This window comes from Corapipo altera, unplaced genomic scaffold, assembly GCF_003945725.1.
Source record: "Corapipo altera isolate COAL_440 unplaced genomic scaffold, ASM394572v1 308, whole genome shotgun sequence".
NCBI lineage: Eukaryota > Metazoa > Chordata > Aves > Passeriformes > Pipridae > Corapipo > Corapipo altera.
Window position 1 is genome coordinate 5,353,203 of NW_020884925.1, and position 20,371 is coordinate 5,373,573.

A 20,371-nucleotide genomic window follows, 5' to 3' on the forward strand; every position below is an offset into this window, starting at 1 on the left:
GCTTAACAACTTGGAGAGTGTGACGACAGAAAGCCTTCGAGACTCCAGACCACCTTGCAAGAAAATGTTACCCAGTGTAAATATGTTTCTTCGTGATTTAGGTTACTTACTTTTAAGGCATCTTGTTTAAATGTTTTTCTCAGAATTTTATCTAGCATGAAACAAACCAACAAACAAGTTTATCAACCTCCCAGAGATTTTTGCAATAGAAAGTTGGGTTTGGAGCATCTTCAGCATGAAGTGAAAAGACAGCTTGCCAACAAAAGCAGAGGGCAGCTTGAAGAAAGACAGGACTTCTGTTTAGACACTCCCCAACATAGGTATATAATGAGGAAAACAAACAATGGAAGAGTCTGGTACTACATTCCAGTATTGGTTTGGTTTCCGTATTGTTTGTTTGTTTTCCCAGTGTGTGAAAGAACCTAACAAAATCTTCTGAGTGCAATTACATTTACAGAGTAAGGCCGTGGTTAGGGTGTGTCTTCATTGTAATTATTGTGTAACATAAATATCCATCCCTGAGAAAGGAGAAGGGGGACACAAATCCAACACAGTTCATTTGTAAGTGTATGTATGCTCATGTTGTGCAATCCCGTCTTATAAAGTACTTTGACACCTGAGGTGAATTAAGTGGGGCTTTTTGCCTTTTTTTTTTTATTTTTTCTCATTTTCTTATAAAGAATAATGAAGAGGATCCATAAATGGTTGCAAAATATATGAAATATTGAGACAGCAGGAGTCACTAAGTGTAACATGTAAGTTTGTCCATCCATGAGGTTAGAATAGCCACTCGTGTGGTCGGGTAAAGCAACTTTGACTAGAAATTGCAGTGGGAGGAAGCTATTTACTGATTTTTTTTAAGAAGGGGGCGTAGGGGAGGGAAACAACAGTTTTCCAAAGGTGTGCAACACAAGCCGAAGTCCCCTGGGCGTCGGAGGCGCGGTGCCGCGGGCAGCGGGGCGGGCTACGGGGAGCTGGCGGGGCTCAGCGTGGGGCTGGAGGCGTCCGAGCGGCTGTGGTCACTGAGGGAGCCGGCCCTGGAGCCGCTGCCCGCCCGGCCCCGCAGCATTCCCGGCTGGAAGTTGGCGTGGCGCCGCGCGTGCTTCGTCAGGTGGTCGCTGCGCATGAAGCGCTTCTCGCACAGGGGGCAGCGGAACCGCTTCTCGCCCGTGTGGGTGCGGTGGTGCCGCGCCAGCTCGTCCGAGCGGGCGAACTTCTTCGTGCAGCCCGGCCAGCTGCACTCGAAGGGCCGCTCACCTGCGGGAGGCACACACGGCACGTTAGAGCACAGCACGGACCCCGCCGGGCTTTGTACGCGCGGGGTAGAACAGAAAGGCTGGGAGCAAGGCAGAGCCGCTACCTGGATGGGGAAGGTGATACCCTCTGCTGCTCTGGTATTCCAGTCCATCAAAAAGTACTGCCAATCCAGCTAGTGATATACCTTATTTGATAACTGCATCTTCAGGGACGCTGGGCTCCTGATCCTTTCATGGATATCACATTTCAAATCTCTTGTGCTCTGTTGGACTTAATTTACTTGATAATACCTGTACTGAGCTTTATAGTATATTCACTTATTCTCCCAAGCTGTCCCTATGTGTCTGACTCAATGCTGAAGTTCAGAAAGTGTGATGAAGTCTCCCTCTTCAGCTCTTTACAAGCAATTTTGGTAAAAATGAACACTGGCAATGTTGAGGCACTGATTTGAGGCTCCCACCTTGTATTCTCCACAGCTATGCCTGTGTTTTCTGCATCTGCTACAAAGCACTGTGGTTTCTCGTGTTCCCTGCCTTATGCCTCCAGAAGGGAGCCAGGGAGCACTGTATTCCAACCAGGCAAATGTGTCACATTGAAGGGATCAGCTTCTGCCAACAGCTCACCTGAACCCCCTGACCTGTGACACTGTCAGACCCATGACCAGTGAGCCCAAAGGAGCAGTGACCTGGTGACCTGATGCGGTTGTGAGCCCTCAGCCATGGAATCACCTCTCACAGGACAGATGCTGTGCAGGAGCTCTGCACGTGGGCACTGCGGGAGATGTGCGGCCTGAGAAGCTCTGCACATTGTTGTTGGGCAGATGGATATCTGGAATGTATTCCCAGCTTCACCACTGATGTGTTGCATAGCCTTGGGCACCTCACATTATCTGTTTCCATTCTTAGCTTCTCCATTTGATAAAAAATGAAAACATTGACTCATGAAATGTGCTACTACTTCTGCATATTGTTTTGGTTCTTACTGTCACTGAGTCTGAACATCTCATATTCCTTATTTGTTACTCATCAAGAACATGTTATTCTTTTGTGAATACACAGAGAATTTTTCATAGTTATAATTTTAATAACTTCCTACTTGCACTAATCCTAATGTTTCTAATTCTGAATAGCCAGTTCAAGAGGCCTAGAGAGCTATATAAATTCTGTGGCAAAATAAGAAAGAAAAGTTCTCCCCACACTACACTAAATGGAAAATAAAGAAAGAAATTAGCCTTCTGGAGAAATTCAATACACCTTAATCAAAACAGAGAGCAAAACTGACCCCAGCAAACCTTCAATCTAAGCAGCCAATACTCTGCTTTAAATTCACACATTTGGCTGTAACGTTTCTCTCCAGGATCTACTTAGGAGTCTCCTGCTCAGAAAAATAGTTTTATAAGTTCCTCTCCTCTCTGTTCATGATGCCTGCAAGATAACTTCAGCCAAATCTCAAAGAGTGTCTCAATGAACAGATAGGCAAGTCTTTTTTTAAATAGGATTTTGTTCAAGAATCTGGAGAAAGCAAGTGTTCCTGATGTTTCATTGATTATTTAGGAGAAAGATCAAGTCTCATTAGACCAGCTGTTCTTAAACACCTTTGGTGGATTTCATTCCCCCTCCAATTACACTGCATAATGCAATGGTGTATCTGTGCAGGACCCAACGAGATCTGCAGATGGAGAACCATGAGCACCACCTCTCTGTAATGTATGGCCAGTCATCGCGCACGAAGATTTGGGAAAGGTCGTTACCCTTCGAGCCTCCACAGTGGATTTTTTAGGTGAGACACAGTGTGCGCTGAGCTGAGCCCACCCTTTAATCCTAAGGTTCATCTGCCGGGGCCGAGGCACCACCTCTAGTGCTCTGCAAAAGGCAGCGAAGACAAACAGAACTGCTTTCAGTTGGCTTCCCCTGAACTAAAGCCTAAGAAACGTAGGGCTCCACAAATGATTTTAAGAATACAACCACAACCAACTGGTTTTGAAGGATATAGTCTTGTTGCTTAAAATAACCTGTGCAAACCCATTCAATGTCCTCCTTAGCCTTCTCCTGCCTGCCAGCTGTTAGGGAGTGGCCTCCCCCTCTGCTGATAGAAATGGAAACAAATATATTTTGGCTGTTTTTCATATATCTTTTCTTAGATATGCTCCTGCCTGTGGTGGGACATGCCAGTCATCCCTGTTGTGAAACCAGATTCACCAGTCTTCTCCCTGTGTTTTGGTCTTACAATAGAGAAAATTCTATGAGGACTTTGGAACCTCTGGGAAGGGCAGTGAGACATGGTCTGAGAGGTGGAGGTGGATCTGGCCTGCAAAACCGGAGTTTCTCATCCCTCAGCTATGCCATCATTTTTTGGTAAGGCACTGGCTTTTGGATGTTTCTATTGCCTGAGTCCATTTTCTCTCTGTTTATTGGTGTTACAAATGGTGTCAGCAAATGGTCTTCCCTTGAAGAACTGTCCCATGAAATGACTGCTTGCAGACAAGAAAGGCAAAAGTTTTCATGCAGTGTTTTGCTTCTGCTGTTGAGAACACCATGAAGCACAAACAAAATGGTACCTTTTTTTTTTAGTAGTTTGCATGGCATCAGCTGCTCTTGTCTATAATTCTATCATTGGGGAGCCAGCAGTAGGGACAACATTCCAGTTCCTCATGAGAGAGAGGTTCTGAAGCAGGATTGTGTAAGACCTGTGTTATCCAGCACTAACAGACAGGTAATGAAGGTATTGCACAACTTCTCTCCACTGCACATCAGATCTGGATGAGAACATTCAGGTTCCTACTCACCCTCTGATTTGATATTAATGATGGTGGTGAGGATTTGGGTGCTGAGCCAAAAAATGTTGTCTGTCTTCCACTACATTTCTACTGTCCTCTGTCCTCCCCCTTCCTAGGGACTGTTTTTCCCCTCAGTCTTCTCTAGTCTTGATTTGACATCTTCTTGGTAGTTGTCTTTAAGTTTCTTGGTCAAGTGGTTTTCTACTAACAGCTGGCATCACTCTAGTAGTGGTGATAGCTCTCTAGAGTGTTTCCCAGCTTTGTTGAGGTTTAGCAATTCCTCTTCAAAGAAAAACTGTATTGTGAGGAAATGCTGGATGCCTTGTGACAAGATATGAGAGTCATTATTGTTCAGAAAAAAATAATATACTGTCTGGAACAAAGTTGCTGTAGGGTATTAATTAAGACAAGACCAAGTTGCTGCTCCAAAACCACACGTGGAAATTCACAGCCTGTCATCGTTCTCATCTCTCAAACAGAAGGGATGTGGTTTTCTGTGCAGGTAAGTTATATAAATGTCCTTTTACCAGCAGTAAAGCAATCAACAGAATGAGAGATTATATGACTTGATTGCCTAATCTCATTAAGGAACAGGCAGCCACAGTAAAACGTTCTTGCATAAGCAGCAGCCCATGGACATGTTGTGCTCAACAAAGAGCTCTCACCATTAAAATGGCTACACAGAACACAATAAGGATTCATTCAGCTCCACTTAGGCAATGCCCAAGTCAGAGTTTTACCTTTGTACCCCGAGTGCAGAATGTGATCTTACAGATTAATGCACAAATGTTATCAAATATCTTAGATGTGGCAGGAAACAATCATGTGAATGTGAATGTTGAGAGTGTTAATGCTGTGACTTGGCAGCAGCAGTATCTTTGTGCATTATGAGCCTTACTAGCAAGTCTCAAAGAGTGGTAAGTCTCCAAAAGATAAAAAAATGAACCAAAAAGCAACTCAGGCTTCTTTACTCTTTGGAGAGGCAAGTGAGAGATGCCTTTAAGGCATTGGAATATTGTAAGGAAGGAATATTGTAAATTATTCTTTCACAATTTTAAATAGGTTTGGATTTCCATGTTCCAAATCCCACTAAACAGTAACCACCTTTCTAGCTCCTCTGCCAGAGCACATGGCACCACATAACTTGTGTTTAGAGCTACACAAGCTGATGGGAAGACATCACATTTGAGAATTGAATTCAGCTGATCTTAACTGAAAATTACACAAGCAAGAACATTTTTGGCTTTTTCCTGAACTCCACCCAGTCCAAAAAAAAAGAAGTGTGTAAAGCTGCATTAAGAAACTTGCAGTGCTCAGTGAGTGAGAGTACGTGAGCTGTGCAGGTGCACTGAGTTCTGAATTCATTCCAGAGGCACAGATCTGGCTGCTCGTGCTGCTCATATTGTCTGGCAGAGCTGACTGCCAAGGGAAACATGGAATTGCCTGAGCTATAGAAACAGAATTTAAAAAAGGCACTTCTCTCCTCTCTTGCTGGAAGGGATTCAGAAGTATCTAGAGCCAGCCTGTCCTTTATAAAGGCCCTTTGTATTATTCTATATTTGTCAATCATTATATATATTGAGGCAACCCTATGTAGATATGGGAAACAAAAACTACAGAGACTGTGGAACCAGATCTGATGTCTACTGAGCTTGACTGGTACTGTACTTTTAGTGCACATGTAGTTTTAAGGACTCCTTTCCTATGTAGTGACACTGCTGTACAAACCTGGAGTGATCTCCTTCTTGCTTCACCAGTTCATCTCTATGATATCCAGCATTTGAGTGTCATTTAAAAACAGATACCAAGTACTGTGTAGGCCTGAGCATACTTTAAAAATAACCTGCTACTGACTGAAATGCCCAAGCAGTTTAAGACAACTGTGACACCAACAATTTTCTGAACTACAATGCAAGGATTAGGCAGTTGTGTCTGAACAGTCTGAAGTGTGATATCTGCTGCCCTACAGATCAGTGTACTAGCAAGTCAAACCACGTACTGGGGGCTACTTTTTCAATTTAACTCATGTAATAACCCTGCACATTATGTTAAGCTCTTCCATCATATGCCAAGGACATGCAATAACAAAGAAATTTGTATACTGGGAATTCCACAAGTGCCTGCAAAACCAGAAACAGTAAGCCAGAAACAATTTTCTGTGATCTTTAATCTGTTCTGCTGCTTCACAGAACAGCATTGTATGTTGTTATAAAAACAGACTAGAAACCTGAACATGCCACTGTGTGCTATTCTTATATTTCTACATTTTCATATATGTAATTAAGAGTATATTTGGAAACACAGATCAGCAGGCTGGGTGGGGAGGATGAGGGCCAGACAGTTAAACAGAGATGTGACAGAAGCAGCCTTCCTTCAGGAGAGGAAATGCTATCCTGGGAAAGAACATTCAGCCAAGCAGACTATGCTTCTTGAGAGTGGATGTTATTGAAAAAAAAAACAAAGAGAAAAGGTCGTCATTCAATAGCACTGATACATATTTATGAATATTTTAGTTTCTGTTATTCTCTTTGTTTATAAAGAAACCCGTTTGCATGGCCAAAAACCAAATCCTTAACCTTCTCGGTGCAAGAAAGAGTAATGTATAGCTTTGATGTTGCTTTGATGTTAGACAAATTGTGGTTTCTTTAGTATGTATTTAAAAAAGGATCAAAAAATTCCAAAGCCTCACAATTCCTAATTCCTATCAAATGAAACTAATTAGTTTTAAATTAATGATTTTGGGAGTGATATAACCAAGTAAGGCAAATGCAGTAGTATTTTACATCTGCTGTTGTGTCTGTACAACAGCTTTTGGGTATCTCGTTCACACCCATCTAGCAGAGGTAGCAAAGTCAGCAACATTAAGCTTCACTAGTCCCGGGGAAATTAGGATGTTTTAGTAATGCTCTCAGTGAAAAGTTAGAGGGTGAATTTGACTGTCACTGGACACCCCACATGGGAGCGTGGTAAGAATGTCCCAATCCAATAAAAGCTCCAGTTGGAGTTCCCATGTTACCAGACCCTAGGACACAAAAGGACCTGAGTTGCATTAGGACCTGCTGACAGAAGCAGGCAAGTTCTGCTAATTCCATTATCTGTCAGTGACCTTTTTTTAGGAACTGGAGTTCTCAGAATTCCAGCAGGGACAGAGCCAGGCATATACAACCTCACTTCAAAGTGTGCACATCTTTATTTTGATCTTAACAAATCCAGTCATTAAACTAATAAATTATTGGATCATTGTTTTCTATGTGCATAGGAAACTACTCCCAAGCAGGAGCTGCAACAGCTACCACAGTATCCACTATTTAAATGCTTGGTTTATTTTCTGTACCTTAACATTTTCATTGACTTATTTAGACATGTATGAATATTTCTTGAAAGAGGCATTTCCATATGTGGCAAGTTTACGTTTTAAGTGTTTACATCTGTGTTACTGTTTGCTCTGGAAGTCCTGTATTGCTCCATGTGGGAGCACAGCTCACAGCACGTGACTGATCTGTTAAACCACAGCTGACTAGAACACCTCAAACAGCAAATGCCGAGCACACATGTTCAGGTACTATAATGATAATGTCTGCAAAGCAGAGAAATGTCAGTAGTGAAAAATTCCTCCCCAGTCAGATCTGCCCCCAAACCAAAATAGCTCCTCTCCTCTGTTCCATGCAGATATCTGGTCCTCTTACAAATGCTAGCACTCACTCTCACCAGAATGGAAACAATCTTTTTTTCTTTTTCTTTTTTTTTTAAACAGATTACATTCTATCAGTTATATTCTAGGCTTTTATTTCAAACTTGTTCCATAATGGCTGAAAATTCAGTTTACACTAATTTTAACTACTTAACTGCATTTTTATCAGCCACATTTGCTTCTCTTTTGTCAAAGCAGAATCATTCTAACATAATCCATTGTCTAAAATACACATTCCATGGCTTTACTGAATATCTTTTTAAACAGGGATCCCAGGCTGAACTGCTCTGTGTGAGGTTCTATAGCTTGGCATTTTTTAAATATCCATGTTTTTTATTCTGCATCTTTGCACAGTGAATTAAGAATCATCTGAAATTTGAACCCGTTAGCTTTACCAAGTCATTTTCTGCCTACCATGTTAGCTCCTGATTGACTCCTGCTTAGTTCTTGCTTTCTCTCTGCTGCAGGGCACCACTGTGTGTTCAGTAAATTAAGCCCTGTATTCCACTCCCAACCCAAACCTAGTTCTGGACCACTTCACACACCCAGTAAGTAGCTGGAAGTTATGTTCCAGGATCTGGAAAATAAATCTTACAGCAAATTGGCTTTAAAATGAAATGGGCATAAATTTAATAAAAAGAAATATTGCTACATCCTTTGCTAAGGTTTTGAATGAAAGAGTGAAATAAAGGCTAAAACGATGTGGATGACTTTTTTCATGCTCAGTTGAAAAATTAAAAAAACTTTGAACTGCAGAAGAATTCAGCAAACAAAGAAACCCACAGTAATTTTATTTTTAGTTGACCAAAATGTTTTACTTCTTTTGGTATGTTTTTTTATAACACTATTTTAATTCCTTTAGCTTTGGGGACAGTTTTCAAGACAATGATGACGTTAATCTGAACTGAAGTAATGAAACACACTAGCACAATTTTTCTGAAATCAAAAAAGTCAGTCTAAACTGTTTTCTGACTACTTGTCAGGGAACAACTGTTCATCAGAAAGTGTAGTTTCTATAGTTCCTGCTAGTAAAGAAATGCAAAGTTTTTAATATTCTTCATTAACATTTCTTGGCAGCTTTCCCTCCATGAAGATTAAATGCCTCACATTTTTACTGAGTGACTAACTGAAGATCTGATCTTTTAAGGGAACAATTTCATTTGTATTTTCAACTTCCACTGAACTCCCTGTGTTTATAAGCACAAGGGAATTCCAAAGACAGCTAACAAGGGGCTAAACAGCCAGGGGTAAGGACCAGGAAAGTCTGTCCTCTACTTCACAGAGAAATCTTGGAATAGATTTTAGATCTATGCTGAAAATGTGACCATGCCTTCCGGCATTGCAGTAGGACCCAGGGAGTCTGAGGTGATTCCCTACAACATGTTAAGGACAAGAAACATTTTGCAGTGTTATGCTAAGCTGCTTTCATTTCCTTGTACTTTTGTCCTCCTGAGTAATTTTGCAAATTGTTGGCGAGTGATGCAGCCCTTCAAAACACTGTCTGTTTTCAGTTCTCCCAACAGTACTAAGATGCACTAATGTGCCATGCACTGCCATGGCAAAGAAGCAACCAACCCAAAGTCCATGCCAGCAAGACCAAGCATATTTTCAAAACATGTATTTTTCTGATCTTCTCTGCACTGGTATCAAGTGTTAAGAGTTCCACGGATACACAGTGCATTCTGTTTGGTTTTCTTCTTTCTAGCTGTGTTTACACCACAGTCTTTCTCTGCTAGAGAGAACTTCAAAACACAGGTAATCCTGCTGGGCAATTGAGAAATTAAATTCTTTCTCATCAACTGAAGATCATAAAAAAGTCACTAAAATCCCACTAGGATTTCCAGTTTGAAATTCACATCTGTATCCGTAGACCTGAGCACTGAGAGTCTGATGCTCCTTTGTTTTACTGCACTCTTGTACTCAGAGACATAATGTTTGACCTCGCTAATACTGGGATTTCCCTGTGCAGTTTGTCCCTTCCTGCTTTTACAAGTTTATGGTTTAGCTCTTCTCCCTTCCTTACACAACCCCCCGCCATCTTGTGTGTTCCTTTCTCTTTGAAACTATAGAAAATCAGCTACTCTAGGCTGGGGGTTTGTGAAGCTCTGAAGTCACAAACTACATCAAAACAGAGCTGGGTGGGTAGCTGGGTGGGTAGCTGGGTGGGTGGGTGGGTAAGTGGGTGTGTTAAATATGTTCAAGAGTTTTTGTCTTGAAGCTCAAGCAGATTAAAAATCATGAAGGTGAGTTTAGCCTTCAGGATTCCTTCCTTTTATGATGGGGCCTGGATATATGGACACAAATCTTTGAAATACATCCTCTCTCTAGAAGTAACAGGAGTATTTAAAGCTACTTTAGCAAAGAAGCTGATTGAATTGATCCAAAGGCACTTTTATAACTTTCTGCATAATTAATTAACCTAGTCATGTGCTCACCACTTCGGCATGTATGTGTGCATCTCATGGCTTGAGACATCAGTAGAATCCAGTGCAGTAGAAAAGCTAGCAGAAAGACAACTGTGAAGCTAAAGGCTGAGAAAGGGAGAGCAAGCATACAGAGATCTGTGTAATGTCTAAAACACTCCTATGGCTTAGGGATTCCTCGTCATTCTTCTAACCAAGGGTCACAGGCTGCCTGGAGCTGCCAGCAAAATGATGGGACTTCACTTAGTGAAGGGAGGTGAGGGCATCCTTGGTTTTGCTGCCCTCCCCAGCCTCCCATCACAACACTGCTGGGAGCCATGATGAGATGTTGAAGAAGCAATATTCTTGTTAGTATCTAAAGCACTGAAATTTAGCAAAACAGCTCCAAATTCTTAGCAAAGTGTTCCTGGGGGAGTTACTGATCATATCCAAATGCAGTAATAGCAGGTCCTTTTGGATGTCAGTTCTCATTGGTACTGGGGGTGTTCAGGTTAGCCATGTAAGGTAAGGAAGAGATGCACACATATGTTTTCTTCTCACAGAAGTATTTCATTACCCACATCTCCCAGGGCAGGTAAAGTTTTCTTTGCATGACTAGAAAAAGCAATGCACAACTTTGTGACAGCAACTGCATTACTGCTGTTACTGCATTACAGCTTCCAGATGGCCTTGTCAAAGTCAACATAAATAATATTTCTCTTGACCCTTTTCCGTCATATTTGCTGTAGTTTTGCTATGTGACTGCACTAATAGCAAGTACACTTCAAAAGCACTACAGCAATACCTCTTAGTCTGTAAAGCTGTGAGTAAACAAAACTTCAGTTTTCTCTTACAAAGGTAAATGGTAATTTGCACAATTGTATGAGATGGTGTTTACAATGTATCCAATTTCAAAGATAAGGTAGAAGTCTCCTTATAGTTCTATATGGATTTATCATTGTTATCTAATGCTGCTCTTTGGAGATTTTGTCTTAAGTCTGAAGCCTAAAGTTCACTATTTCACTCTCTTTCCCAAAAGTTCTGACATGGGACCAAAATGGAGACCCTCCATACAAGAGAGATATGTGAGCCATTGCATACCCATGAGGCTGGAAACCTCTCCTGCCTGGCAGAGACAACTTCTACATCTAGGGGAGTGTGCAGACTGGAATGGGCCCTGTCTGCCCCACAGGGATAACTCCTATCGATCCTGCTTCCATTAAGTGCAGTGCCTTTGTTTACATGGATTTTTGCCACATCCTGTTATAAAAGCAGCCTTTTTTCACTCTCTTGCTGGAACCTATGGGTAAATAATGCTCTTTTACTGAATACCAATGACAGGCCTAACTTAAAAATGAAAGGCAACAGCCTCAGTGTCAAAGAGCTTATGCGCTAAAACAATACAAACTAAATGTTGGTTTTTCTGTCAGACTTAAGCACCTGCAGTTGCTGTATTTAATTTCTGCTCAGTAAGCCTAAAACTCTTCCTGGGTCTCATTATCTCAGAGGCATTAAATCCTAGACCAGTTCTCAGTAAAACAGCTCAAATTCACTAATTTAAAAGAGCAGCAACTTTCACTTGATTTTGTCTCTCCTGTGGCTTGTTCCAAGAACGGAGATCAATAGCTGACCCTTTGCCTTTGCACTTAAATTCCAGATAATTAAATTGTGTTCTGCTGAAATGATGAAGTGATGAATTCTGGGGAAAGGAAGATGCGTCTTGGCTTTGTGTCATTTGCAAACCACACTGAAGTATCACACTTTGCAAAGAGGGGAACTCTGAGGCTTAGTACAGTAGCCCTTTATTTACTGTATTTCTCTAGTTTGCTCTACTCACATCTATGAATGTAATAAAGAAGGATGATTATTAAAACATCTATTGTGAGTAGAAAATAAACACTGTAAATAGAACCTCTGAACACAGCTGGGTATTACCGAATGACAAAACTAAAAGATGGGGGAATTTTTTCCTTTTCCATTGGTCAATTATACTTTTAAACAAATATACTTGAAAAGAACACTGGAGTTGAAACACCGAAAAATCTATGTGCTAATCAGAAAATCCGACCCATTGCATCATCCCAGCAAAGGAATTTCTGCCTAGAATTCTTGCCTTGAGCCAAAACCTTGTTGTTTAAGAGGCTCTTTTCATTCCTTACATACGAAGATTGTCTTCAGCATAGGCCAGAGAAGTCTGGCCTCTTAAAACATAACGGAGACTAACATCCATGAAGGTATGTGGGATTTTTTCTTTTTCTGTCATGTTGGAGAGCCAATTCAAACCTTTTAAAGTGGCAAAGGACTAGAGGAGGGTTCTCCAAATGTATATAATAATAAGCACAGTGCTTTTATCAAATGAGACCAGTTAAAACTTTCAAGTAATAATGTGGACCTTGATGAATATACTTGCTGGCCTGAGGTCTGTTTAGCCATCTGCAGTCTCATGTCCCTCCTGTTGCAACATGGCAACATGCTGATTTGTTGTCTGCTACAAGCTGATGATTTCGGCTGCAGCACTCACCCTCTGTTAGAGCAAATAAGGTGATTAATGACAATGTTATGCAGACAGCAACTGAAGCCAAGAAAACAAACTCCTCAGACTTGATTCTTCCTCCTCCAGGAGAAAAAACATCTTACTTATAGCTGAAACAATGGACCCAAAGGCATCTACAGGGAACGTGTAGTTAAGGTACCAACAGAAACACGAGGTTTCCATTACAAACTGCTGTCTGGATCTTTCCTGTGCTACCTCAGAATTGCTCTGCAAACTCAGAACAGCTCCAGATCTGACATCTGAGTGTCAGCAGCTCCATGGGAGCTCTAGAGCAGTATCCTCCTTGGCAACCTGGCCTTCTTCAGCTCACTCCTTACAGTGGAAAAAAAGGTTACAGTCTCAGGGTAGGAGAGTTCCCCCTCTTCTCCCAGTCTGTGCTACCTCTTTGTGAAACCCGGGGTTATGTCCCAGCAGAGCTCACGGGCTGCCAAACTGTCAGTCCCATGGTGTGCTCATCACACAGAGAAATTAGACATGTAGCACAATTAACCAGTAGGTCAAATGGCAGAAAAAAAAAATGCCACGTGGTGATTTCTTAAAGTTGTAACTTTTTTTGGCGATTCTCTTGTGAACAATCCCCACAGACAACTGTGCTCCTTTCTTCATCAGTTTGATGACCTTTCTTCCCTCAGCTTTCAGTGTGGGACACAGGTTACTCCTTGCTGGTCTAAAAATGCACAGGTCTTCTCTCTCTGAAAATACTGTTACCTAGTCCTTGCTGGAAAATTTAGTTAGCTTACTTGGATGGTCTGAAATTTTAATCTGAGACAGGAACTTAAAAATTAGATCAAACCTAAAAACTTGAATCTGAACATGCTTGTATTGCAACAATGTTTGAAATCAAATTGAAACATCATAAACCATCCCTGTCTGTACCATGACCACAGAAACGACTTCTGTAGATGTTTAGGCTGCTTTCAATGGAAGTCGACCTCACAAATTCTTTTTTGTGGTGGCTTTCAGAAACTTTGCATGGTAATACTCCCAATCTCTGGTTCAATTGTAATGTTTTAAGTGGGAGAGCAATTAAATAGGTAATGACAAATTATGTTAATCTGGTGTGAACTATGGATGAATTCATGCTGAAATCATGCCACTTTGGCTCTTGTGAGTTCTGCCCCAGCACTTGTGTGAATAACTGCAAAGGAGGAATCATGACCCCATGAATCAGTTTTTTCTGTTGACATATCAATGATTCTTTTATTATTCTATTCTACTAAAAAGAGAACAGTGCTTGTAAAAGCAAAGCCTATCAAAGGTTGTCCCACTATGCAAAATAACAGACTAAAGGATTATTCATCTAAACAGAGACCTGTACTTTATTTATCCGAATTCTGGAAAATGTTGAATGTCATCTGCCTCCAACTGAAGTGCACAGACCTTGAGGGTAAGTTACGACATTTTATGTGCACAGCATCTCCCAGGATCTGGGGACAGGATGAGATTTCACTTTGCTAGAAGCCAAGCAAACAGAAGTTAGTAAAGTTGTCTTTGGCTCTAACTGTGAAATGTCTCTTTGTGAACTTTTGAACTGTTTAATCAACAACCTCACAGTAACACAGCGTGCATGAAACATGGAACTTCAGCATTTATAAGTACAGTTAAAGCAGTAAAGCTGAGTGAAAAATCTGATACTGAGAGTTTATTGCAACTGTATGGAAGAGAGAGGGAGTGGGGATTTCCTGTTATTTTATTCCCATTCTTGGATGGATTGTTTGCCAGAGAGCAAGGTGGTGTTGAAGTAGTTTATGAGCAGCATCTGCCAATGACCATGTTAAGCATCCAGCTTGAGGGAACAGGCAGCTCTGGAAAGTAGTTTTATGGGCTGATAATCAAACAGTAAATCCGTTGATTGACACCAGGCAGCTACCCTTCAAGGTATGCATAACCCCACTGCATACACCTCAAATTCGTCTGCCCAGATTGTAAAGCCACACTTCCTGTTTAAACTGGGCTTCAGGTTTTGGTTTTAATAAAGGAATCAGATTCTGTGACAACAGTTGTGCTTATATTCTAATGTGCTCACTTTTAAGAGAGGTCAATTTTTTTTAGAAAAGACAACAGTTGCAGTTCAACATTCAATCTTTTGCAAGTCTCATATTCTGACAATACCTTCCCTGTTTATTTTGCATCTCCTGATCTATCAGTCTCCTTCAACCACAGCTGTGTGAAAAGGAAAAAAGAACACCAGTTACCTGCTCCTTTCTAGTTTCATCTTTTTTCAGCCTTTCTCATGTGTTAATTCTTTAAAACTACAAATGTTTGTAAGTACATACACATCTAGGCCTCATTCTCATATAGAAGCAGAAAATAAATAAGAGAAGGTTTTCAACACTTATCACTGATTGTCTCTTAATTTTGACTTCCTTAATGCTTTAATCACCAGAGTGAACTCATAGGGCTGTACACTCAAGCTTTTGAAAAATCAGGCTCCTATCCAAATGTCTCAAGCTGTTTCTGAAAGCATGTGTTACCACCTTGGCCGTATTTTATTCAAAATAGAAATAAATTGTCAGTAATAAGTTGTTGCAGTGCGATTCCCTTAGCATTCCTTCTGAGATAGACCTGCCACTTCTCTCTAAGCCTGCAAGGCTTCAGGAATGTCCAGGTCCCTTCCCAGGTCCCAGGTCCCATCCTGTGACAGAAGACAGGCTGTTTTATTAGCCTGCAGTGGAAGAGCATTGCTGCTACAGCCCCATTTCTCTGAGCACGAACGCCCCGGTGTACCACCCCCTCAGCTCAGCTCCAGGGAGCTCCACGTGCTCTGCCTGTGCTCCCCAGCTGGGTGTGACACGGCACAGGCCATGGCCAGGGCTGGGAAGGGACGAAGGAAGCCGGTGGTGGTGGTGGAGGATACGAGTCATGAGCCTGTTATCTGAGTGTGACTCTGGATGTGGAACAGGACCAAAAAGATCTTACAGAGAACACACATATTTCAAAGACAGCTTTGTCAAGGGCATCTTGGTACATATAATGTATACAACTCAAAAACAGAGAGGTGTTCTCAAGCAACTATCTCACCATGTACTCGCATACAGAAATCAACTGGATTCCTTTCTTCAAAAGAAAATAATACTTTCACTACTTTCCTTTTCAAAGTAGTATTGAAAGGAACACCTTTACTACGTTGAAATTTCCTAAAAGGTGCATATATACATCATGGCCTCTTTAGCAACTCTGTCTTCCCTTACATGCTGCAGCCATGTCTTCACTGTTTGCCTTTACAGAGCAGTCTAGCATTAAACCCAGTTATGCCTCACTGCAGAATGTGGCTTGTACATAGGAATCGTGCTAGAAGGGCTTCCCAGCAGCCACCATTTTCTCTCTACATACTTTAAAAGTCTGTTGACATGTAAACCATTCCACTGTGTGATTCTTTAGCCGAGATTCTGAATTCTACAGGTCATACATGTCAGGTAAAAATGCAAATGTAATAAAAATGTAAATAAAAATGCAATACTGCAAAGGCAGATATGTTGTAATAGCAAGATGCCTATTACTTCCCAAAACATAAATTACTAGTGCCTCAGGACATTTCTTCCTGCTCTGCTACAATTCTTCATTTAAGAACATTTAACACCAGGCAAGGAGAAGAAACCTGCTGGCTTTTTGAGGTGGAGCACCTGTTCCCTATGTTTGCAGGATATTGGTTGACCATACTTGGCTTGCCTGAAGCAGAGGGGCTAATGAAATACTCTGTAAAATACAGGATTTTACTGCGGCCAAAGATTTTTCAGGAGAAGCTTTCTGTTATGGAAAAGTTCTGTGAAATATAGTAAGAAATGCACTATTAGTGTGAAATTCTAGAAGATACCACTGCCATGTAAGTCTGCAGGCTAGCTCCAAAACCCGATATACAGGGTATAATTTTTACTTTGAGAAAGATCACACAAGTTCCCTGCTGTTCTTCCATTTGGACTCTTGGTCAATCTAGTCCTAAATCTGAGAACCATAAAATGATTTGAACCTGACTTCCTCAGCTCCTGCTGAGCCCAGCTCTGGAAGCCATGAGGGGTCTTGGGCTGGGATTCAGTAACTGCAGAAGGAAGAACTGCAAGGTTCATAACCTTGAGTAATCAGGAGGTTCTGTTACAACAGACTGACTGTAAATAAACCCAGAGAAAACAGGAATTGCAACTTCATAAGTTGTGTTGTATCCTGACAGCGTTGGGCGATTGAGATGATGCAGCTACTGCTGTTTCAGCTTAACAGTGCCAAATGGGACAGCTTATTATTCCTACCAAAAGACGTGAGGCACAAAGTATTTTGTACTTGATTTTCAGCCAACACTCGGAACTTGTTTCTACTTTTTTTTGAAAATAAGTTTTTACAGCTCAATTTTAGGGTTTGTGAATAATGGACAAGTAGGAGAAAAGCTGAATCTTAGGAATAATGCTACATCATTACACTGCACACAAACAGGTATACATTTAGCATTTTTTGCAGAAGATACATAAGCTAAGCACTGTAAAGCTGTATACCCCATGCTGTCCCCATGCTCATTGATGCACATTGAAAATCACCTTTTCAGTATAACCCCTTCATTCTACAACTCAAGGCTGTAAATGCTGTTAGGAGAATAAATTTACCACTCTGCGTGAGGCAGCTAGGGCATAATCCCATGGTTTAACACAGGAGAAGGAACTGGATACAAGGAATGCTCACACAAAAAGTAACACAGAAGCCGAAGTGTTAGAGTTGATTATTCACTGACTACTGTTGTGTCACTGGAGTTGTGTACAGATGGGAAGGAGCTTTGTTTCATAATCAGAAGAGTCGGACACAAGCTTGGCCTAGGAACTCAGGACTGTTTGTGTATTTTTTTAAAATGAGATATTAAAATACCCAAAAATAGTTTGATTTTCAAGTGAAATACGGTTGTGCAGTGAAAGTTACTGTTGTTCCTACTGTGTTTGTCCTTGGAACAGCAAGGAATGAACTCAAATGGAAAGTGTGTCAGAACATACGGGGAATACACGGACCTTGCAGTGCACCCACGAGGACGGTACAGCCTCTTTACTGTTGAGAAGACAGTTATGTGATCACTTGCAGAATGAGAGTGGAGCTCAGTTCCTCCCCTGCATTCAAAGAACAAAAACTATCAAGTATATCAATCACATCACTTCCTTGCCTTTCTGTAAGAAAGTCATCAAAACATCCAAGAAAGCAATTTGGGTGCCAACACCAGAGAAATGTGGCTTCTGCCAAGTGAGTTTGAGACTCCTGCAAACAACAGTGCTCATATCCAGTTTGCAGTGTATATGTATGCAATAGAGAAATGGAACTTGGATGTCTCCAAGGACACACTGTACACAACAGAGCTGGCTTTTGGAAAGAAGCTTTAAGCAAACATTTGCACAGAAGTTCAGCACAGGTGTCATATGCTGTTCCAAACAAATTAGTCTGTAACCCACCCACAAATGCTAACCTTAGCAGCACAAATTCGGGTATCGATGATAAAACCTCAGAAAGCATAGCTGCTTTTTTAGGAATTCATTACAAAAGCAAAGGACCAACCAGATAGAAATCTCTCAGACCTTTCCTGTAATTTATTATGTTCTTAGTTACAAAATATAAATTTTAGTAATTTTTGCCTTAGTGACAAAAATTAATCTAGCTATTTGTACGTTCAAGAGGAAGCAGTCTATTGCATATAAAAATGGAATTATTTTCCTGTAAACAGTCTGTAAGAACACCAGTCAAGATGAGGACATGAAAAGTGAAGGGTTCTTTCACTGAGGCTTGGTGTTAGACTGAGAGGAGAGAAAGTACTCAAATCCTTATTAACCTATCAAACATAGTGAAAGAGCAGAACTATGATTTTTTTGTGTTACAGAGCCCTAAAACCATGGAATTAACAGCAGCCTATTAAATAATCTCATTTTAAATGACAGGGAAGAGAAGAGGAAGTATCGAGTGAAAAATGCAGGTTTAAAATAGTGTATCATTACAGAGATGACTTTGTCTAGATAAGGTCAGTGATACTGTTTTTCTCCAGAGGCCACACTGCTCAAAAAAATCACATTGCAGAAGTGCAGAGAAAACAGGCGAGTTCTATATGAGTTTTCACCTGTCAGCAATGTTAGCAAAAAGTCTCTAAAAATGTAGCCCTTCACCACCTAGGACCTTGTGGTGTGAGTCAGGTGAGAGTGTAGGGTTGGAGAGAAGAGCTGTGTTTGCCTAGTCCACACTGCTTACTTGAACTATCAGTGCGTTCCAAGTACTGATCTGGGGTAAGAACGGAATGACAAGATGTTCTGTTCTTTTTGGGTGTTTTTTAAAAAGAACATCCCTTTGGGGACTGCCTGAGACTTTGCACAGAAGATGCTGGTGCTGAACAGCTATACTTTGACAAGCAGTCTTTAAAAGCTGTTTCTCATTAGAGCTTTGTCTCTGCATTATGGAGTAAGAGCTCTGCAGATTCTCAGTGTAGTGTGAGGTGTCTGACAGTCATGTTCCTGAATGCATTCCAGCTGTACACTGCCCAGCTAGAGAAGTCTGGGGCAAGGTTCGTGGCAGCCTTTTGAAAACTTACCTTGTCACCAATGTCAGGTATTCTGCAGAGCAGGTAACAGTGGAGATAGTGGGTAAAGGGACAATTCTCCCTCCAGGCAACACATCCCACTACCTGGGCAATGCTGAGATACAGAGCTGCAAGAGCCCTGTTCCCCCTTCAAAGCCTCACCAGCACAAGTAGGAGGGGCAGAATCAGAGTTAGGGTTCATTAAAAGTTATCTTTAACTGTGTACAAAAACACTTTTATGTGTCTTATGAATGCAATGTTTACTATATTTGCAGGTGGTAGGGAGAGGAGGAGATTTCTTTCCAAATGAAACACAAAATTCTGTGCTTAAAAAAAATATGTTTCCTTATAAGGACACTGACAGAGGTTTTTTTAGACAAGGGGTAGGTAATTAGCTAGAGATAGTCTTACCTCATATCATATCATATAGGTGGAAGTAAAACTGATTCTATAGTTCTAGATAGCATCTATAGTTCACCATAGCATCTATTAAAATTAGTAATCAATAATTAGAATTACCATGACCAAATTTTCTATCTTCTCTGTCGCTTCTGAAAACTCAAGCTTTTAAATCCATTTCTAATAAGTCTTTTTATGCTAATACTGCTATGCAGGGCCATCTATAAATTCCAAAGCATTTGCTTTTCTGGTTGCTCATAATTTTGCTCCTACATTTCTATTTATGCTAGAATTTGATTCCAAATGTTGACGGTCTGAGAAAGACTATTTCTAAAATGTTAGTGAGAAGAATTCATATGTTTTTAATGATGAAATTTGGGGCAAATGGAAGGTGTAAATATGGTACATCTTTGCACAAAGGCGAAAAATGTATTAATGAGAATCCTGGCAGAAAGTAATCCTTTGGGATATCTAAGAAATTCGGTTTTGTTTTGGCCATGTTCTGAGAATTTAAAAGATATAATTATGAATACAGCCTGGATTTATTATCCAGTGAGTCCAACCATTCTATGGGCACTGCTTGTAGACATACATGCACCAAATGAAGTCTCCATTGACTTACAAGGCTCTCTGTGCTCTAGTCAGAGTTTCACATGCATATGAAAGCTGCACACAATTCACATAAGGTTTGGAAAATACATCAATTGCCAGAACAATCAAGAACTACCAATGCCCTCCTGTATTAAAGCTCATCTGCAGTCCTTCTGCT

At 40.9% G+C, this 20,371-nt stretch overlaps 1 protein-coding gene across 1 annotated transcript in view; it reads right to left on the bottom strand.

Moving 5' to 3' along the window:
- Positions 1–630: 630 nt before the first annotated feature.
- The window catches only part of KLF13 (Kruppel like factor 13), a 28,590-nt gene continuing 8,849 nt past the window's right edge, over positions 631–20,371 (bottom strand). Inside the window, exon 2 of the mRNA XM_027657831.1 lies at positions 631–1,257. Within this exon, the coding sequence (XP_027513632.1) occupies positions 965–1,257 (293 nt within the window). The 3' untranslated portion in view covers positions 631–964. The remainder of the gene's footprint in view (positions 1,258–20,371) is intronic.